At 39.3% G+C, this 20,253-nt stretch overlaps 1 protein-coding gene across 3 annotated transcripts; it reads right to left on the bottom strand.

Annotated features, from left to right (window-relative positions):
* Window positions 1–801: 801 nt before the first annotated feature.
* On the bottom strand, window positions 802–18,077 carry LOC117414828 (general transcription factor 3C polypeptide 3-like). 3 transcript variants are annotated; one of them, XM_059026312.1, is made up of 16 exons: window positions 17,831–18,077; window positions 13,178–13,263; window positions 11,345–11,428; window positions 10,429–10,485; window positions 9,888–10,052; window positions 9,429–9,554; window positions 9,161–9,206; window positions 7,596–7,686; window positions 7,348–7,489; window positions 7,023–7,127; window positions 6,591–6,681; window positions 5,399–5,435; window positions 5,002–5,079; window positions 4,743–4,845; window positions 4,491–4,586; window positions 802–4,179 (listed from the first exon to the last, which is right to left on the bottom strand). In XM_059026312.1, the coding sequence occupies exons 1-16, from the start codon at window positions 17,925–17,927 to the stop codon at window positions 4,147–4,149; spliced, it is 1,437 nt and encodes a 478-aa protein (XP_058882295.1). In that variant the 5' UTR covers window positions 17,928–18,077; the 3' UTR covers window positions 802–4,146. The 3 variants fall into 3 exon arrangements, with proteins under 3 accessions (XP_058882295.1, XP_033880533.3, XP_033880534.3); XM_034024642.3 differs by having other exon boundaries at window positions 4,435–4,586; window positions 17,831–18,076; XM_034024643.3 differs by having other exon boundaries at window positions 4,435–4,586; window positions 17,870–18,076.
* Between the last annotated feature and the right edge of the window lie 2,176 nt (window positions 18,078–20,253).

The following is a 20,253-nucleotide window of genomic DNA, read 5'->3' as shown; positions in this document are numbered from 1 at the left end:
GATTATTAAGGTGCAGGGGACAGTGCTGGAGAGCTGAGAATGGAGTGTTTAGTGCTCATTATTAAGGTGCAGGGGACAGTGCTGGAGAGCTGAGAATGGAGTGTTTAGTGCTCATTATTAAGGTGCAGGAAGGCAGTGCTGGCTGATTTGAAGGAAAGTCCCTTTAAGATCTGCTGTTGTTGCTCAGTGGTTACTCCACCTCTCTCTCTCTAATTACACAGTGCAGTACTGGCTCCTCCATCACCCACAATTTGTGGCTGCATGTAATAAATAGGTAGTTTCCAAATTATAGCACCTCCTTAACTTGAAAAAAGAAGCACTTTATGACTTATATCCAGCTGCAGCTTTCTCTTTCACAAGTTAAAGAGATCGGGGAAAATAACAATTTGTCAAATGACAGCATGTTCGTGTCATCCCCAGTTCAGGAGTTTGTAGAGTGGCTAGCATCCCTCTCTCCAGGGTTCAAAGATGAAGAGTCAGTATTATAAAGGATATTTAACGGGAACCAGCGATTTGGAACTTGGACCCCTAAAACCAATACAATAATTAAACTGCAGCAGTCAGGTAAGTGAAGGTACAGATAATTAAGGTAATTTAGGTCACGGCAGGTACTTAAAAGTTATTTAGAGGCGTTTCAAACCCAGTAGAGGCTTGTTGAAACTCGGTTTTAAAACCACACATCTAAAAAGAGATTCGGTGTAAATTTGTATTTCACAATAGACTCCAGTGGGGCTCACAATGTAAAGCAGGTAAGCATCATGGAGCTGCAATAGTGGATAAATCACCACTCACAAACTGAACCAGTTATAATGGATCTTTTATTGTAAAGGCTGAAACCGCACAGTGAAGAATTCAGGCAGTGCAATAACCCACAATGTAATCTAATCAACAGTGGGATAAGTTAAGTAACTGTAGTGATGGCTTCAATTTGGGTGAAAAAATGTAAGTTATAATACAAAAGACAATGGTAATTTATATGAAATGATAAACCTGTAATCTATGAAATACCATATATATACACACACACACACACACACAAACATCCACATACTTCCACACACCAGGGACGAAAGTAAGACTCCTATTGCACAGCAATGTCGCCCATTCCAGGTTATATTTCGAGTTTGATTAGCCACAGTGTTTCCGTACCAAGCTCAGGTATGTCTTATTAAACTCATAGTAAAACCGAGAATGCACTGCTATGCAATGGAAGTAATTTCCATCCCTGTATGCTACTTGTCTCTATTCCTGGCAACAAACAGACCACAAAATAAACCTAACCACAGTATAACATCCCTCCCCGAACCCTACTATTTTTCTTAGACTTAAAAAAAAAATCCTTCAGCCTAGTAGAAGCCTAACAGAAGCCTAACAGGAACAGCATGTTTGTGATTCCTTGTTTTTTTTGTTCAATATGGTCTTTATTATTATTCTCCAGTACACAGCAGAGTGGCACACTGACCACCACCACTGACCCTTTAAAAACAAACAAACAAACAAACAAACAAACAAACAAACAAACAAACAAACATTCACAAGCAGACGAAACAAAAAGCTTAAAATACATTTTATGCATTATTTACATTTTGGCAGCAGTGCAGACAGACACATTAAGTAACACTTACGGGAAACAGAATGAATGTAAGAATGTACCTATTTGAAACGATGCAGCCTGCCTGTTTACAGTGTTCTATTCTCAACTTACCACAACAAACCGCTTAGAAATATCAGCTTCAGTATAAAAAAACAAAACATAAAACAGTGTTTGCCCAGAAACCTTCATGATAGTAAACCTCTGGGTAAGGGTTTGAGAAATATCACTGTAATCTGTTCTTCAGGGGGGGGGGGGGGGGAGAGTCAAATGTCTTTTGAACCACTGTACATGTGGGAGGTAACGGTACAGTTCTGTTTGCACTGCAGCTGGTCCCATTAGATTGGTCTGTTAGCTCCCTAATACAAGCCCACAGCAGTATGGGATGGGCAACTGGGGCTTCAAGCACGAAAATAAATACATAAATAAAAGGAAGAAAAAAAATCAACAGGCATGTGCAAAAAAAGAAATACTGTAGCTAAAAATCACTTTCCCTTTAAAGGATTATTTTGATTTTTTTAAATGGGATTTTAACTGTGTTTTTACTTCCAAAGAGGGGTACGTTGAATCTGATTTCTTTGCATGTCTCCAAAAAGCAAGCACAAAGTAATTGACCTAGCTAAGCTAGACACAACATGTTCAGTGTTATATCTCCCCACTGTCCATTAAAGAATAGGAACACACCAGGAATTCAAAAGTGAAACTGCAAAATAAACAGCCCCACAATGAAAACAACTTTAGTTACGCATCCTCAGAAAAGCTCTGGTTGCAAAAACTTTGTGTAATATCTCCTAAACAATAAGAAAACAACAAACACATAGCCTAACTGTAAATTAACTTCTCTGCAGTAGTCAATCAGTTTTAGGATTAATACAGGCTATTAACAAACACACCGTGTGCAGAAAAAAAAGCTATGGTTCATATACTGATAAAAACGTGCAAAATAAATCTAGTGATAAGTTGTGAAACTTTGAGTGCAGACCATTAGTAAAGGGGTTTTTATTACTCTGCAAATGCTACTGTACCTTTAAGGGGAGGGGCGGTCATAGGACTCAGTCTTTTAGTCTTTAATTTCCATCCTTATGGTGGTGCAATGCTTTGAGCTCTCTGCTGTACCAGAAGTGGGGCGGGGTGGGGGTAATTATAGGACTGATCCTGACACCTGGTGGCCTGAATCCAGTATTACAGTAGCAAGGTTCTGAAGTAAGTTTTCATACCAGTTACAGTAACTTAAACAAGAAACATTTTCCACAGCATCCTAATAAGTCTACAAAGGGAAACTTAATTGAACCCACCATTTCCCCGTTTAAAAGTGCTCTTGCATAGATTATATTGGGGAATGCATGGGAACAAAAATACCATACTGAAACACACAAATTAATTTTTGTAACTGCTATTTTCTATGAATTATGCCAGTGCCAAGATTATAGATAGTGTGGAAGGGACAATGCTCCATTGCTGGGATCTAGAAATCCACACCCAGGCCCAGTCTATAGACAGTAGTGTTTCACAATACCCCTGAAAGAGGTTCGCTGATTCTGATTTGAACTGCTGGTAATTAGCAGCTCTGTCCTCGCAAAAAAGATTCTTTCAGTCCGCTTCTAGAGTCAACACCAAGCAGCGGCTTTTGGCTACACAGGTTTCGCATCTCTTATTTTTAACGAAACACTAAATTTTAGGGGAAAGGGGTTGGGGTATTTTGGAATAGTGCTATTGAAACAGCAGCATTAAGCTTTCTATTTACAAAGTGGAAGTGATGGGGCCGCGCACACCATCTCTAGAGTTGATCGAGTGGGTCACCTGCTCCCAATCAGGAGTGCAAAGGTTAAAAGAAAGTAAGTTCATCTTTATAATGTAAAAAGACTTAAATAGTACGCCAAAACACACCCGCATGCATACAGTCACACATACATAGATAGATAGATAGAGCTAGAAAGATAATGGAAGGCACTTGTTCTGTGGATTCCACAGGAAGTCTAAGCACATTTTTTTAAATGAAAGTGCAATACTATTGCTCTGGTAGTCTAGTTTTGTTTCATTACCTTCATAGCCCATGATCTCCCAACCACGAACACTAACCCAACTCAAGTGTGTGTCTATGGGCTTGTCTTGGACGTCTCTAAAACAAAAGATCTATTTGGGATTAAAGCACTTTGAGAGTCTTTCAAGACCTTGCTTTGCAATTTAAATACTGTACTGTGCGACTGAGATCTTAACAGGAAGTCTTTCTAAAATCATTTAGACACATTATTATTATGGAAGAATGGGCTGGTGAGTGTGCTGTTGGGTGGACAACCAAGAATTGTGATTTAGGGGTACCCTCCCCTAAACACCATTCAAAAATACCCAAACATCTGTGTCCACCTACCAGACACACTTTAACGATCACACTTTTACCCCGCTCCCACCCCCCGTCCCTCCCGCCCTGTGGCAGTGTGCACAGCACAGATTCTCAGGACTGCCAAGGCTTCTTGTCCCTCCCGCGGTGATCAGGAATGTGTTTGAAGCGGCACTTGTCACCAAAATGGCAGCCGGTGGTTCTCCAGAAGTAACACTCATCTCCATGAACGGGACCTCTGCGCCTTGGCCTGAGCAGAGAGAAACATATATAAATCAGACTACCCCTAGAAAAGCAATACGACAGATACGACTAATAATGCAAAATACCTTGGTTCTAGATCCCCTTATTTCAGAACTGGACAACAATAAATTCATTAAGCATTTACACAATGGGCTTGATATTAAACACAATTGGTGATTCCCCCAGTGGTGAGGGAGTGTAAGTGCAGGCACAGAGCCCTGGCTAGAGTAAGATTTGAAGCAGTGCATGCTGGGTAGGTTACCCAGTGGTGGAAGTGGCTGCTGACTGGGGTTTGGCAGGCTGTGCAGGCGCTGGTACCGGCAAGACTGCGGGCCTCTGTGGTGAAGCGGGGTCTCGCTGGGGTCGTCTGTCTGGGTAGCGGATCACCAGCCTGGTGCTCTCAATCTCCTTGCCCTGGAACAGCAGAGAGAACATCACAATTCCATTTTGTTTAAAGATGAACTTTGTTGTACATGACTTGCTTTCTGTTTGTTTAAATGTTTTATGTGAAAAACGAAATGTATGTTTACAGTTTCACTTTAGTAAAGAGTGTTTGGTCAAGGGACTGACCTGCAGCTTCTCCATTGCTGTGGCCGCTGCCGTTGCGCTTATGAAATTCACAAAGGCACAGAATCTCTCATGGAGAACACGAATACTGTCGATCTCTCCATAACTGCAGAGAGGGAGGAATAGGTATCAGGGGAGTGTACTGTAAAGGGTGTCCCAGACGGCAAAATTAAGAAACGCCACACAGGAATGGGACAGTTCTACAGAAGGATAAAGGTTAGCTGTAAAACGGAAAAAAAACCCTGCATGGAGCGCCCCCTACCTTTTGAACAGGTCTCGCAGCTGTTTCTCCTTTACATCAACCGTCACGTTCCCCACCCAGAGAGAGGCACAAGGGTTTCTGGGAGAAAACACAGACAGGAGTCAGACTCCTACCAGTTTCTTACCTACTCCAGAAATCAACTCACTTAAAGACAAAGGACAAAGCATCAAGTGAGCAGATTTGTCATCCAAAGTGCCCACAAGAATACGCTCTTGTACCATAAGGGAGTCAAGTGTACAAAATAACTTTTTAGAAAAACACCCCACAGTAAATATACATTTAAATTTAGTTAATTAGTTTCACAGAATTTGTATTAGTGGATTGTTTTTACATAAAATAAAAGAAAAGATTTACTGATTGCTCAAGATTTGATGCTAAATATGAAAACAGTTCTTACCTAGATTGGTCCAGCAAAGAGTCCAGGTCAGCTGCCACTTCAAACAAAGAAAAAAAAAAAAGGTGTAAGAGAATTGTGCCACGTTCATACAGCAGACAGAATGTGCAGTACGGAGAGGCAGGATTGCCCTCTTAGAATGTGTACTCAATGCCTAAGTCCATATAAAAAAAATAAATAAATAAAAAAATAAAACATTTGAAAAAGTTGGGTGATTTGCTGTAGGTAACCTGTCCTACATATCTTACCCTTGCACATTTTTCCTCAATTTTACTACAATCAGATATTCTTCGTGTAGCCATGGCAATTAATGTGAATACAATAACCTTTCAAGAATCAGTACAAAAGCAGGCATGGAAATTAGAAATTAGACTCCCATTGCATAGCCGTTTTTTTTGTTTGTTTTTTTTTTTTTTTTTAATTTAGTCATTGCCAATTATTTGTATTATTTTCTCCCAATTTGAAATGCCCAATTATTTTATTATGCTCAGCTCACCGCTACCACCCCTGCACTGACTCAGGAGGGCGAAGACGAACACACACTGTCCTCCGAAGCATGTGCCATCAGCCGACCGCTTTTTTTTCACACTGAGGACTCACCATGCAGCCACCCAAGAGCTACAGCGTCGGAGGACAACGCAGCTCTCGGGCAGCTTACAGGTAAGCCCGCAGGCGCCCGGCCAGACTACAGGGGTCGCTGGTGCGCGGTGAGCCGAGGACACCCTGGCCGACCTAACCCTCCCTCCCCCGGACGACGCTCGGCCAATTGAGCACCGCCCCCTGCGAGCTCCCGTCCTCAGTCGGCAAAGGAATAGCCTGGACTTGAACTCGCGACGTCCAGACTATAGGGCGCATCCTGCACTCTCCGTGAGTGCTTTTACTGGATGCGCCCCCAGAGCTATTTTATGGCGGACTTTGCTAAAGACAATAAAAAACACAGGGAAGGTTATATTAGGTTATACATATTAGGTGATGCTGACTCTCTTTAGCTCTTTAGAACAGACCAATTTACCTTACCAGCCTACTCAAGAGTCTCCCAATAAAGGAAATGTCAGGACAATGGCATGTATCCTCAATGAGGGTTAAAAAGCAAAAACTCATACAATTGTTTATAAAAAAAATGAAACAAACCCAGAGGCTTTATTTTAGCGCCAACCTCTGGCTCCCCCCTGTGGCAATGAAGAGTAGTGCTTACCTTTGGCAGCTTCAGGAGAGGCCAGGACTCCCTGCACTGTGGTGAACCTGTTTAAGAGGAGAATGCTCTGCTGCAGTTTAAACCCCAGCTCCTGAGACACACAGAGAGGGAAAAAAAAAATTGATGTGTGTCATTATATCATTTTTGTTTTTCAGATAAATAAATGAGATCATTTAAAACTAAAATCAAATAGTAATTTCAAATGATTTAAAAAGTAAAATCATTAAAGGATCATTTCAGAGAACAGTTCATGCTATAACTTGCATAACCCAGCTTCAGCCATTTGAACACCTTTTTCAATATCCGAATGAAGGATCCTACCAGCGTGCCCTGTGGTCAGTCCATCGTCTTGCTGTGAGAATCTAACCTGCTCTCCACACTAAGAGAGGACCCTCACCCCAGTCTTAACAGGATAACTAGATGAAGACGTACCATGAGATGAAGGACTCTGCAGTTGAAGATCTCATTCACAGCATCCTCACAGTTCTGGTCCAGCTTCAGCACCACACTCAAGGCTTTCACTGCCTCGCTGTACCTCTAAAACAACCCCACACACAAACAGGTCAGCACTATCCTCGGCTCTCTATCAATCATCCTTTTCACGGCTCCAGTGACAAAACTGGAATCCTGTTGAACAGCCTTTGCAGACAGACACTGGGATCAGAGAGAAGAGCTGCTCAGAAGTTAAGCATTGATTTTTTTTTTTAATTTTTACAACCGACTGCAAAAGATAAGATAGACATACAAACAAACGGACCTTCATCCCCATTAATGCTCTCCCTTTCCGGAAATAGCCCTTTGGCCAATCAGCAGCAAGTTGGATTGATGTTTCAGCATCAGCGAGTGCAGAGTTGTACTGCTCCACACATTCATAACAGTACGAGCGATTCCCAAAAAACCTGTCCAGAGAGAGAGAGAGCGCAATGCAAGAATGATTAAATACTATACTGTTACTAAAACAGAGGCTGTCCAAATACAGCAGCAGAAGCACCAGCAGCATCATACCTGTAATCCTTTGGATCATATTTGATTGCTTCTGTAAACATAGTGACTGCCTGAGAATACTGTCCTTGCTCCACCAACTTGATCCCTTTTTCTGAGAGAAAAGAAAAAGACTTACGGAACACCATCTAATAATAATGAAGGCACCCTCCCTGGCCCACTCTGTCGCTCTTTTTTTTAAATTTAAAGACATTTTGAATAATCTTTGGCAGCCCAGAAAGACCATTTTAGTAAGTCATTAGGTGGTCACGACAGAGGGATAGGAATCTTGAATCCTGAAAGCAGGTGCAATTTTTAAAAAGGCTAGTCTATATTAAGTCATGGCAGAGCAAAATGTCTAGATGGTCCTTCCTGGTAAACGGCTAAAAGACATACGATTATGTAAAGGGCCTTCTGTGAGGTGAGAAAGGACAGATGCACGGCTTGCTCTCTTACAGGAGAATCGTATTTCAACACAGAAAAAAAAACATAGCAAAGGTGCTTGAACTTGCGTGGAGAGTAAACAACATTTCTTAAAAAAATCTTCTTTTTCTTTTGACGGCATAGCACCAAGAACAAGCTTTTGTAACGGCTAATGGATTACCTGAGGACCCTCGAATCAAAGGGTTTGTTGGTAGAGGCTGTTAGACAAACAGCATGCAGTAGATACTGTAGGTAACTGTGCCCTATTGCCCCCATACATAATTCAGAACATAAAGTACATCAAGCTGACAATATAATGGTATTTCATTTTAAGCTATAAGTGAAGGACATGCATCAAGTTCTTTTTGCAGATACCTGAATGCTAAACTTCCGGTCAACTCCACGAGTGTGCAACTGACACTGAAAACATGTCGACTGCATGCCTTTATGAGGTGCAGCATTGAGAGGGCAAAAGGCGTTTGGCAATTTGTTTTGTTCACTAAGAGCTATGAAAAAAAATACTCTTAAAGAAATACACATTTCCAGAATGTGTGCATCTTTCACATAGGTCATTTTAGGAGATCTGCCGGATATCATTTGTGTCTTTTGTCTGAATTTGTTTTAATAAAAATCAAGACAAGGCATTCAATTATGTTAAGCAAGAGAGTTCTTTGAACTTTTGAAAGTGTACACAATGTACAGTAGAGACCAACAAAAGAGTCAATATAACAACTTGTTGCAGCAGCTTGGGCACGATGGGAAGTACAGTAAAGATAGCAGTAAACAATTTAAACACCATTATCATGCCACATGACAACAGAGCATCCTGTAAACACTGAGGTGCGATAGTGGCAAACTTCTGCTTTTCTTAGTTAAACACAGTAAACAGCTACAAAGACAGAAAGAAAATGGAGGCTTGGTGGTCCAGTGGTTAAAGAAAAGGGCTTGTTACCAGGAGGTTCCCAGTTCAATCCCAGCCACTGACTCACTGTCTAACCTCCTTGTGCTCCGTCCTTCGGCTGAGACATAAAACCAAGGTCCTATTGTAAGTGACCCAGCAGCAGCAGTTGTTGATACATAGTTCCCCCCCTAGTCTCTGTAATTCGCTTTGGATAAAAGTGTCTGCTATATGACCAAATAATAATAATAAACGTTGAATCTATTACCTGCCAAAGGTGTGCTCCTCTTTATGCCTGTGTCTGTACCATTCACCTGAAACAGATGCAGCATGTCAGTGTGGATTATTCCTCTAATTCTGAAGGGCTTCCACTACCTGAGCTCTCGTTCGCTTTTTTCAAATATTGCTTTGAACAGTTTTTAGAAACCTGCAATTACTTAAAAATATTTTTTTATAACATGGTACTACAAATATTTGCTAAAAAGAAAACAGGTGAACTGCACTGTGAATAGAACATCATTTGCCCCCAGACTAACCTCTCCAGTTTTGGCCTCATTCTCTTTGTTTTCTTTGGATTTGCTACTCATTTTGGTTCGGCTCTTTGGTTTGATGTGACTGGCAGCATTGGCTACAAAGGCGCTGTTTACATCCCACTCCAGCTCCTGGTAGAAAGACGGAACACATACAGTAAGCACGGTTTCATCCTGAATTAAACTGAAGCAATATATTATATATAAATGCTTCATATAACAGAATTATTAACACATTATTGAATTCTCTTACAGATCACAATAATATACTACAAAACTAAATTTATAAAAAAAAAAAAAAAAAAGTTCTATAACAAATCTCTATAAACACAACCAGATATGCATGTATGTTCATGTGTATAATTCTACAACAGTTATCTCCCGTGCAGAACCATACAACAGCTTCCTGTTTAATAAACCCTGAATTCTGGGTCTCTATGGTGGAAGCACAACCCTCCAGCTTACCTCCTCGGTGGAGCTGGGGTTGGATTGGTGGTTGTTCTTGTTCCCTGTGGCAGCCAGCGGCTGTGTGGCTCTCCCCATGCTGTGCGAGACCGGCTCTCTCACCTCCTCAGCCTCCTCCTCACTCTCACTCTCCTCCTCCTCCTCGTCTTCCTCTTCTTCTTCCTCCTGTAAACACACAAACACACACAGTGCTGTTAACACAGAGGTATAGGACAGCTAGTGCTGTCGGCTTCCTCATACTGCGACAATACAACTACCATCATGCCCCAGAGAGAACACGGTCTCACTGAGCGAGAGGTGGTGGAACCTAGTGCCCCTGCCTTAGCCACTAAACACACTTTCTATTAGTGCTGAGCTCGCCTCACATTTAAATCCGTTTAACACGGATTCAGGGCCGAGCTGAGAACAGTGGCCACAGTGGTGAAACTGCCAAATGGACAATGTTGAAAATACTGTCCTGATCATGCCTGTTTAATCTTTTTTTGTAGTTATTTATTTATTTAGATCTTTATATTTATGTATTTGGTGAGGCATTGTTTACCTGCTCGTTGTCTTCGCTCTCTTTTACCTTTTCCAGTTTCTTTCTTTCCCTCTGTCGCTGAAATCCAAAACAAATACAGTGTTAACTGTAGTGAGAAGCCTTCCCCAAGCAGAATCAACCAAGCCCTCACAGCGGTACAATGAAGACTCCCATCCACTGCTATTAATTCAGCAGGCAACGAGTGAATTCTGAGATAAAACTGCTAGAATAGTTCCTCAATGTTAAGGCTGACGTCAGAAGTGAATGCGTTTGAAGGGAGTGAATTGGTGTAATACCCCTTCCACACACTTTGAAATCATAGAATTCATCCGTTCCAATGTGGATGACTCAGGACATTCAGCTTCCACTGCTCCCCGCCTCGCTACCAAAGCAAAGCAGGTACTGCACGACTGCAGGGTGCCCTGTGCTGCAGCTGATCTGTTTATGTGTTTGTATTCATCACAACTGCAACTATGTACACAAAGTACGTCCACACAGAAACCCTGTGTTAATCTGTATAAGGAGGCAGAGAAACCTTACGGGCTGTGCATTTTGGGTAAGATCAGAAAGAGTGATCAAAAATACAATTTGAAAACAAGGGGATGTCATCTAAACAAGGGGATGTCACCTAAATATTTTCAATTTAGAACTGTATCTTATTATTTATTTAATGTTTTACTCCAGCGCAAAAACTTTTTTTATAAAAAAAAAAAGGTACACTGAACGAAAGTTAATGAAAAGCAATGTATTAAAAAAAGGTGATGTTTGCACTAAACTTCAATCCTGGATAAGTGATCCAAAAGTCTTGCTTTTAACTTTGACCAGAAAGCCTAATGATGTCATGAGGCCTCCACTAGCAGGGGACCTGGAGCAGGAGAGCTTCTTTTGGTTATCATGTCAGATCATAGTCTCAAGAACACAACTCAGACACACTCACCTTTTTTTTGGCCCGCCGTTTTTCTGCTTTCCGTCTGGCTCGCTCCTCCTCACCGAGACTCTCCTCCAGGCTCATCCCTTCATCCTGAGCCACAGAACACAATCCCATTATAATCCAGCCCAGCCCCATGTTCTACACTGAGGTTCCAAACTCTCTTAGTGATACTAAACGACTAATAACCAACGACAGTTACTGGCACTTTACACGTAGTGTAGTTCTCACTCAACCAGTTATATTGTGCCGTGCTAACTTTTGCATGTTCAAGACTTTTAAAGAAACACAAGCAATCCATTTACCCATTTCATCAGGGATGCTGATTTAATCCAGAACATGATATGGAGTTCTTGCTCCGATTGGTTTGATCTTGCAACACTGGTGGGTTCATTTTGTGAAGTTTGAACCTGAATTTAATGTTGGAGATTACAATGCCAGCTGTTTTAATTTTCTCATTTAGGACTCAAAGTACTCTACTCATCTTTGAATACACATGCAGGTCAGAGGTGTCACAGAGTTGAGATAAACTTCCTCTGGAAGGCAACATAACGTGAAACCACAGGAGTGGAGGAGTAAAGGAACAACATAGGTCAGGGTATAAACTGTAGCATTATTGTACCAAAACTGTCCTTCATTAAACTCTGTGGCCACAAGAAAACTAAATGCTGTGTCCCAGTAAACTTCAATGAAACAAAAATAATAAAACAAAAAAAATAATCGAGGTATAAGTTTTAAAACCCTGATTTGCTTGAAAAACCAACATTGCTTTAGAGAAAACTCTGTTCTAGTTTGTAATTAACCTCAGCTCTGATATGCAAAAGGAGGTCTAGCCAACATGCCAACATCCTCTCGCCACCTGGGTTATGTACAGTATACATTATATATAGGGCTTCTGATTTTCGCTTTTAACCGATAAAACCCGATAAAACACCCCCAATACAAAAAAAGTTAAAAACTTAATTTTTACTCCATTCTGTAACTTTAAAACTACCAAACGGATTTTCACAATCTATACCAAAAAAGATTCTCCGTGACACAGATACCAAGCGTGCCACATGGCATACCGATCGGTTTTGAAACGGCTGAGAAAACATACCCTTCCAAATTGGGTTTAAACAAGAAACTGTCTGTCAGTTCTACTATAACGGCACTATCGGTCCCCTCCCCCTCCAAAAAACTTTGAGCTTTCACCATTAATTTAAGGTTTTTAATAAAAATGCTTGAGGGGAAATACTGAGGGGAATTTTAATTATTTAGTGCTACTTCTACGCAAATTAATTATTTTGTGTTGTGTTTTCACACTGGACACTCCAGAGATTATGTAAAGCCATTTATTTTAGTAGACTGAAAATTTCACGTGTTTATATATTTTTTAAATGCAGCGACTTTTATTCTAGTGTTTTTCATGATGTGCTTTTGCACTGCACACTGTAGCTTTAAAGTTTAATGTTTATTTTGTGAAAATGTTTGAAATGACAAACAGTGGACATACTGCAGCAGCTCTGAATTGTATTTCACCAGTCATTAAATATGTTAAGTGCACTTCTTGATTCTTTATCGTGACTGTGTGCTGTCTCTACCTTTGAATTTTAGGCATGCCGAATTGTAAACGTAATCTATCTACCTGTAATTTCGCCCCTACCTGAGTCAACACCGGTATTTATACATATGTTTCTTATTTACACCATTTCTGGATTTAATAATATTTAACCCCAATTTTAAAAATTCCACTTGAAGGAAAAATCAGGGTTTTATTGGGTATAACCCAAATCTTTAGACCATAACTTTTATTTCCATTTATAATCCCATTAATTATTACATCTCTCCTTCCTCGCTCACCTGTATTAGTGTCATGCCTCTTGCACTGTTGTCCAAAGTCCCTTCCCCATAATCCATATGCTCCTCCCTGCGCTCAGTGGGGGCATCTGGGGAAAAAGGAGATTCACAGAGAGTGAGTGACTGTATCACACAATGTGCGCATGCACACACTGTTCACAGAAAAAACAGAAAGGGAGGTGCACACACAAACACTTCATGAGTGTGGGTACAGTACTGTTACTCTTGTGAATTCGATACTTCTGGTTATGACACTTTCAAATGAGCTCTTTTTCCTGTTTATATACTTTTTCATTCACTCGATTTGAAGTCCACTCCTTTGCCATGATTCTGTAAAGTTTACAAACAAATGACAGCTTCTCAGTTGCTTTAAAAGTACGAATGTGGCTAACCAAATCAAGATAGCCTATTTCACACTTCTCTATGAAATGCAGAGCATATTGCAGCCGGATTAAATAAAAATCACAGCCAGGGGAGCGGATGTGTTCATTATGCACAGTAATGATCACACACACATTTGTTCTCAACTCTATTGAACATGTTTTGGCACTATCCACACATGCCCTTTTTTTACTTTAAATACAGTCACCTCATAGTTGAAAGTCACCTATCAGGGCATCTTTAAGGTCAGGCATGTCTACTATAGATAAAGCAGGTGCCAATTCCACCAGGGTTTGGATTAGATCATTAATTGCAACTGAGAGAGGAGAGTCACCAGCAGATCCAAAGCCAGAATTACTGCTTGGTTTTTACTTTACTATATACTTAGTAGGGTTTGATGTGTAGTGTGTGCTTCAGTGGCTCACAGAGTTGGGGTCAATGCCATTTTTTCAATTCCAATTCCATTTCCAATCCCAGTTCCCTTTTATACAATTCCAATTCCTATTCTGTTTTACAACATAGTCTTTAGTGAGGTTTATGCCATAGGCTTTATAAGGTTACTTGACAAGTTCATTAAGTTGTATACAGTATTTGTTTGCTCAACAAAGCCTTTGTTGTAAAATGATTGGAATGGGAATTTGAATTGATTAAAAAGGGAATTGGGATTAGAAATGGAAAAATTGAATTGACCCCAACTCTGGTGGCTTGTTTCCTTTTTAGCTTCAGATTTAGTGGGTTCTGCTGTTTCATGAGTCACTAGTCAGTTTTGGTTTATAAAACTGGAATTTGCTAGTTTTGTATTCCGCAAACTGCTTCTATTCTATTCTCCCAGTGAGGATAGTTGCATGCCCACGTTATATCCAGTCACACAGCAGCACACAAACATTATGCTGACAATCTGGGAGGCTCTGTACATGCCTGCCAGTAAAGGTGAACACCAGGGTCCATTACAATTGTAATTGTGTAATTTGTAATTCATTCAATAGTAGTTGAACCTTGGCCAACCTGCGTAACTGCAGTTGTAATTGTATTTAAACCATATAATTGATTAACTTCAAATTATGCATTTATTGGTCATACGGTCATTATTCTTGTATTTTCAACCACCTTTAGTGACCCCATTTGTTTGATTATTAAGTTACACAGTGCGCTTCTGTATTGGTGCCATTATTGCTTGGTTATTTAGAATACATAAACATGTTAATGTGGGTAGTTGTTTATGTTGCTTTTTAGAATATTTGTAATTACTGCAGCATAATTGTAATTGCACAAAATAGCCCTGTAATTGTAATTGCAAGTTTAGCAAACCATTCTGCTGTCATAGTAACTGGGGAACACTTTAGTGGCTTGATACCAAATACCTTCATACTGTGGCAAGTTCTTTCCCTAACATAGCCATATGTGAAAATGTTATTTTTATACATAATATTGTTACTATATTTATTTTTTCTAGCCTTTGAACTTGGTTTTGTGTTTCTGAAGTTATCAAAGGTTAAAAGGAGGATTTGGTACTTTTGGCCCAGTCCCACTTTCAGCATTTCTACATATGAACTAAAATAATGACAATGAAATCCAGCTGGAGAAGGGATTTTAAGAGAGAGAAATATTCACTCTCCTTTGCATGCCTTTCACCAGCCGATGATCACCGAGTGCAGAGCTGCTTATAGATAGACACAAAATCAAACTTATACAGAGTCTGCTGTAGCAGTTCCTGTATTAATTGAGCTGCTTTTGATAGGTCATCGCCTCTCCTGCCTGGATTATTTTCCGAATGTGGAAATGTTTAAAAAAAAATTAAAAGTGTTTTTCCAAATGTGTCATCAGACCTGATCAGATTAGCTCTCAAACTTCCCTTCTCTCTTACATGTTTATTGTCTGTTTGTAGTTGTTTTAAAAGAGGAAGCCAGTTTTATTAAACCATATCTAAAGAAGCAAGTACAACACATTCAGATTGTGAAATAAAAAAAAAAAAACATTAATTATTCAGATCTGCATCCTTCTTTTTCAAAGTTTATTTTTTGATGAGATTTGTATCTTTTTCTCCTGTCTGTGGAACTGCCCCCTGCAAGTAAAGCTGTCAGGTTCCAATTAGCATGTTGTAATTACAGCCTTGACTTGAGAGAACACTCTGCAGTGACACAGTGGCATACAATGTTCAACAAACTCACGTAACCTCTCAATAATACTTATTTAAAAAAAAAAAAAAAAAAAAAAACTGGTTCTACTTGATAATCATCAGTGAAAAAATGATTTTGTGTTGCTTTGCAGATTCCTGTCAGTTTCTTCTGCAGACCACAGTCCAAGTGATACCACTTGCCTGATATTTACACAGTATAGAGCAAGTACAAAAAACACCAGACAAGAACCACATTTTTTATAATTTCACCCTCAGTTTAACAAAGCACCAGGTAAACCTTTACAGTGCTTAATATTTTAGGCAGGGTACTGTAGGGTGGTTAGCATCAATGAAGAGTTTTCTTTTTTAAACTGGCAGAAATCACAGCACTCCATCCCAAGTCACAGTGCAGGACCATCATGAAAAACCATTGAGTCATGCAGTGACAGGAGTGTGGTGAATCATAACACAGTAAGAAGAAAGGTTTGTGTTGCGCAATACATGATGATGTCACCAGAGCTGTGATTCCAGCTTGCAGACCATCACTAACTGTACACGGGGCAATGCTGCTCCGGGGGGGATAAAACCTGAGAGAATTGCAGCTACCAAATGTATTACCTCAGGGCATAGAAATAAAAGAATGTTTATGTTGGACTGACTGTACTCCCTGTTTCATTCTCCAAGGAAAAAGAAAAACAGTGACTTAACTAATAAACACAATTGAAAACTGGTTTTGTGTTGTTTTTATTCACCAATGCCTTTGGGTCCCTACTGGTTTTGCTTACGTCTGCCAGCCAATCATTTATTATCTAGCCTAGCTTTGGGGAGGAATGACTTTTCTTTTTAGTTTGTTTGTTTTAGTACGATCAGGCAGGTTTGTAGTGCTGCGGGGTTGGCATTAAGTGCTGACTCCTCACTTCTAGGGCAGGGAAAGCACCTCTTATGTAAAGCCCCAATACTTGTTTTTCCCCTAAACCTTGTCAATATTATTGCTCTAGGAAAAAAGGAGGGTGCATATCAGCATATACTATATTTATAACAGTGGAACTTTGAAGTTCTGTGAGGTTGTATTTTGTGGAAAAATGCTACAAAAAAAAAAAAGAAACTGTCTGTCACACTGTCATGTAATGATTTGTCCAAAATTACACAACAGTGACCATGTGATCTAAATTAACACATGACTACCAACCAGTTAAAAAAAGTTTATCAACAACACACTGCAACACAGTCAAACAGTGACTAAAACTACTGCTCCAAAATCCAACCAACTTTGTGAAACAAAGTTAAAAGTTAAAAACAAACCCAAATACAAACAAAAGTCAGAATTAAACTCCAAAAGAAATCTTTGAAAACAGCAGAAAATAAGAACTTAGCAACAGATTGAGTTTCAGTACCTAAACTGACATCATTTCATTTACCGTGTTGAAAATAACCCACAATTTCCCTTTTGATTCTGAACTCACATTACACCTAACTCAGTATTGAGCCTATATTTGAAAAAGTACTGCTGGATGTGTCATTTAACAATCACTGTGATTGACAGCTGTTACTGTTGGTTACTCAAATCACTAGTTATAATATGAACTTAAATGTGTGTACTCATATGAGAAGACTTGCACTACATACCATAGTGATATATATATATATTACTATGGTATGTAAATAATGTATCTTTTATCACTATTTACACACAGCAGTGGTGCAAATGCACTTGGCCTACATCCACACAAAACTATCTTAACTTCAACAGCGTTTCAAGACATAGGCAACATACCCGAGAACAATATATCACAGCCCATGATCGAACAAGTCCAAACCCACATTCAACAATCAATACTATGAATATAATTGTAATAAAGAAATGTTGTCGATGATTAACACGTCAATACAAATCATTTCCCAATTTACACTGCAGTACAGTCTTACTCACTGTATCCAAGCACACACAAATATGAAAAGAATGCACACAGTACCAATACACTGGCATAAAGCCAATATAATGTACAGTAAATACAGCATACTTGCTTGTTGCAGTATAGTATTGTATACCAGCATTTCAAATAAAATAATAGGATTTCAAATAAATTCAAAATAATTATACTACACCAATGAGTGACTTCATAGTTCATAGAGAAAATAAGTCCCAAAACCTGCTTAACTAATGAAGGGAAACAAACTTTCCCAGACGGGTTCCTCACCGCTGCCGATCCCTAGCAGCCTGCATATGTCCTTGGTGAATCTCATCGGAACGACCATCCAGCATTATTAACACAAACTAAACCATGAAAATATATATATATATATATATGTAAAAAAAAAAATTCGGGATACAAAACTATCTCAAAGAATCTCAGCGGTTTCTCCGCTTCCTGAGAGGGATAGCGTCAGCGTGCAGTACCCCCTCCCTCGACAGCGTCTTAAAGGGCCAACATGCCACATACACGCAGCACTCAATGCCAACTTTCTATGGTAAAACCGTTTTAATATGTAATCCTCAATTTTTTTATAAGAACAATTCTATTTTTGATATTAGTAATTGTGTATATAACATGTTTTTTCCTACAGTGTAGGAGTGTATGTGTATATTGTTTGCGCTCTAATTCCTGAGACAGCTTTGTAATGTCTCACTCAGGAGATAGTATAGTAACAAATAATATACAATAATATAACACTTTTTTAAAGCATCAGCCCATTTTTATTTTTCATTTCTCTGAATGTATTTTCTGATGTCAATTCCTCCATGGTCCAGGTACGACTGACGGTAGAGGTCTTTTTAGATCTTTCAGAAGGACCATGGCTCTTACACTGTGTTCCTGAAAAATGAAAATTGGTGCTACATTTATTTAATAAATGTATATATATATATATATATATATATATATATATATATATATATATATATATATATATATATATATATATATACAGTATATATACAAACACACACACACACAAACAATGGTGTAATACATGAATACCTGCTCCTGAACAGTTTTCTTCCACAGATGTAGTCAACTGTATTTACCTATAGTAATATAAACACACATACCAATGCCCTGCACATGCTCTACATATACACATAGATTTGTTTACCACATGCCTATTTAAATCTTATTTTATAATGTATTCTGATATTCCTTGCTCTTTATTGTAGTAGAAAATAAATAACTTGCGTGGACACTCAAATTAGACGCAAAATAAAGATCAGGGATCTTTTTTTTTTAATCCCAACAGTAAACAGTAAAGTTTATCTGAAGAGGAACACATTGCACTACGGAACATACAAAACCGAGATGACATTGTAATAAAACCTGCTGACAAAGGAGGAGCAGTAGTTGTCTGGAGTAAAGACCTCTATACAAAAGAAGCCCAACACCAACTTTCCAACAGTAATAGGGCAGCAGTGTGGCGTAGTGGTTAGGGCTCTGGACTCTTGACCGGAGGGTTGTGGGTTCAATCCCTGGTATGGGACACTGCTGCTGTACCCTTGAGCAAGGTACTTTACCTAAATTGCTCCAGTAAAAACCCAACTGTATAAATGGGTAATTGTATGTAAAAATAATGTGATATCTTGTAACAATTGTAAGTCGCCCTGGATAAGGGTGTCTGCTAAGAAATAAATAATAATAATAATAAAAGTAATTTCTACATTAAGAACTGCAAAGATCTCACTCACTGTTTTCAGGCCACTGTCATTTCCACTATTAATGATGCTATCTCAAACAATCTGTTACCCACATCTTCATGTAATCTAATAGTGGAAAACCCCTGTTGCAGTTGTTTTTACTTACCGTTTCTTCCAAAAATCCACAAACCAAACAATCCAGACCGTCCTATTGTATCAGCCTGTTCCTGTCCCACAGAACTGATCTCCAACTAATCTTCAAACCCCTTGTTGAATCACTGTCCTCCTATCTTAAAGACTCTACACATTTTCTAAAACAATTGGATAATTTCAAAGAACAGCACCCTTGTGATAATATTATTCTTTTTACAATGGAAATTAAAAGCCTCTGCACTGTTATACCAAACAATGAAGGGTTAATTGCAATAAAACACTTTCTTGATGAACGGATAGTGAAAGAACCTCCAACAGATATCCTTCTGAGACTGGCTGAACTTGTGCTCACATTGAATCTTTTTTCCTTGGATGGTAATTTTTTACACTCAAGTAAAGGGTGTTAGCATGGGAACTAAAATGGGACCATCACATGCTTGCCAAATTTTTACAGCACTACAATGGAAGCACACCTAAACTATATCTTAGGTACATTGATGACATCTTTGGAATTTCCACCAACTCCAGTGAGGATTTAAAACATTTCATTCAGTCAGTAACACATTCCCACCCAGCCCTGGATTTCACATGGAACATATCAGAAACGGGCAATAGTATATCTTTCTTAGACATTTCCATCACTGTTTTGAATTCCACCATTAACATCACTGTCTACTACAAACCAGCTGATTCTCATTCATATCTGCAGTATGACTCCTCACACCCTAAGGCTTGCTGTGACTCGATTCCCTATTCACAACTGTTAAGACAGACGTGTGTGCAGCGACAATCAAGATTCCTTCG

Source organism: Acipenser ruthenus, chromosome 7 (assembly GCF_902713425.1).
Source record: "Acipenser ruthenus chromosome 7, fAciRut3.2 maternal haplotype, whole genome shotgun sequence".
Taxonomy (NCBI): domain Eukaryota; kingdom Metazoa; phylum Chordata; class Actinopteri; order Acipenseriformes; family Acipenseridae; genus Acipenser; species Acipenser ruthenus.
Note: the sequence above shows the minus strand (reverse complement) of the source record. Positions and strands in the feature narration are given on the sequence as shown.

What these genes read in the sequence shown, in the direction of transcription:
- LOC117414828 (XM_034024642.3), bottom strand. Translation starts at nt 17,927, where the DNA reads ATGGTCGTTCCGATGAGATTCACCAAGGACATATGCAGGCTGCTAGGG. An exon ending in GAGGCATGACACTAATACAG is followed by an intron (nt 11,429 to 13,177) that starts GTGAGCGAGGAA and finishes TCTGTGGCTCAG; the next exon opens with GATGAAGGGATGAGCCTGGA. An exon ending in TATGATCCAAAGGATTACAG is followed by an intron (nt 7,490 to 7,595) that starts GTATGATGCTGC and finishes CTCTCTGGACAG; the next exon opens with GTTTTTTGGGAATCGCTCGT.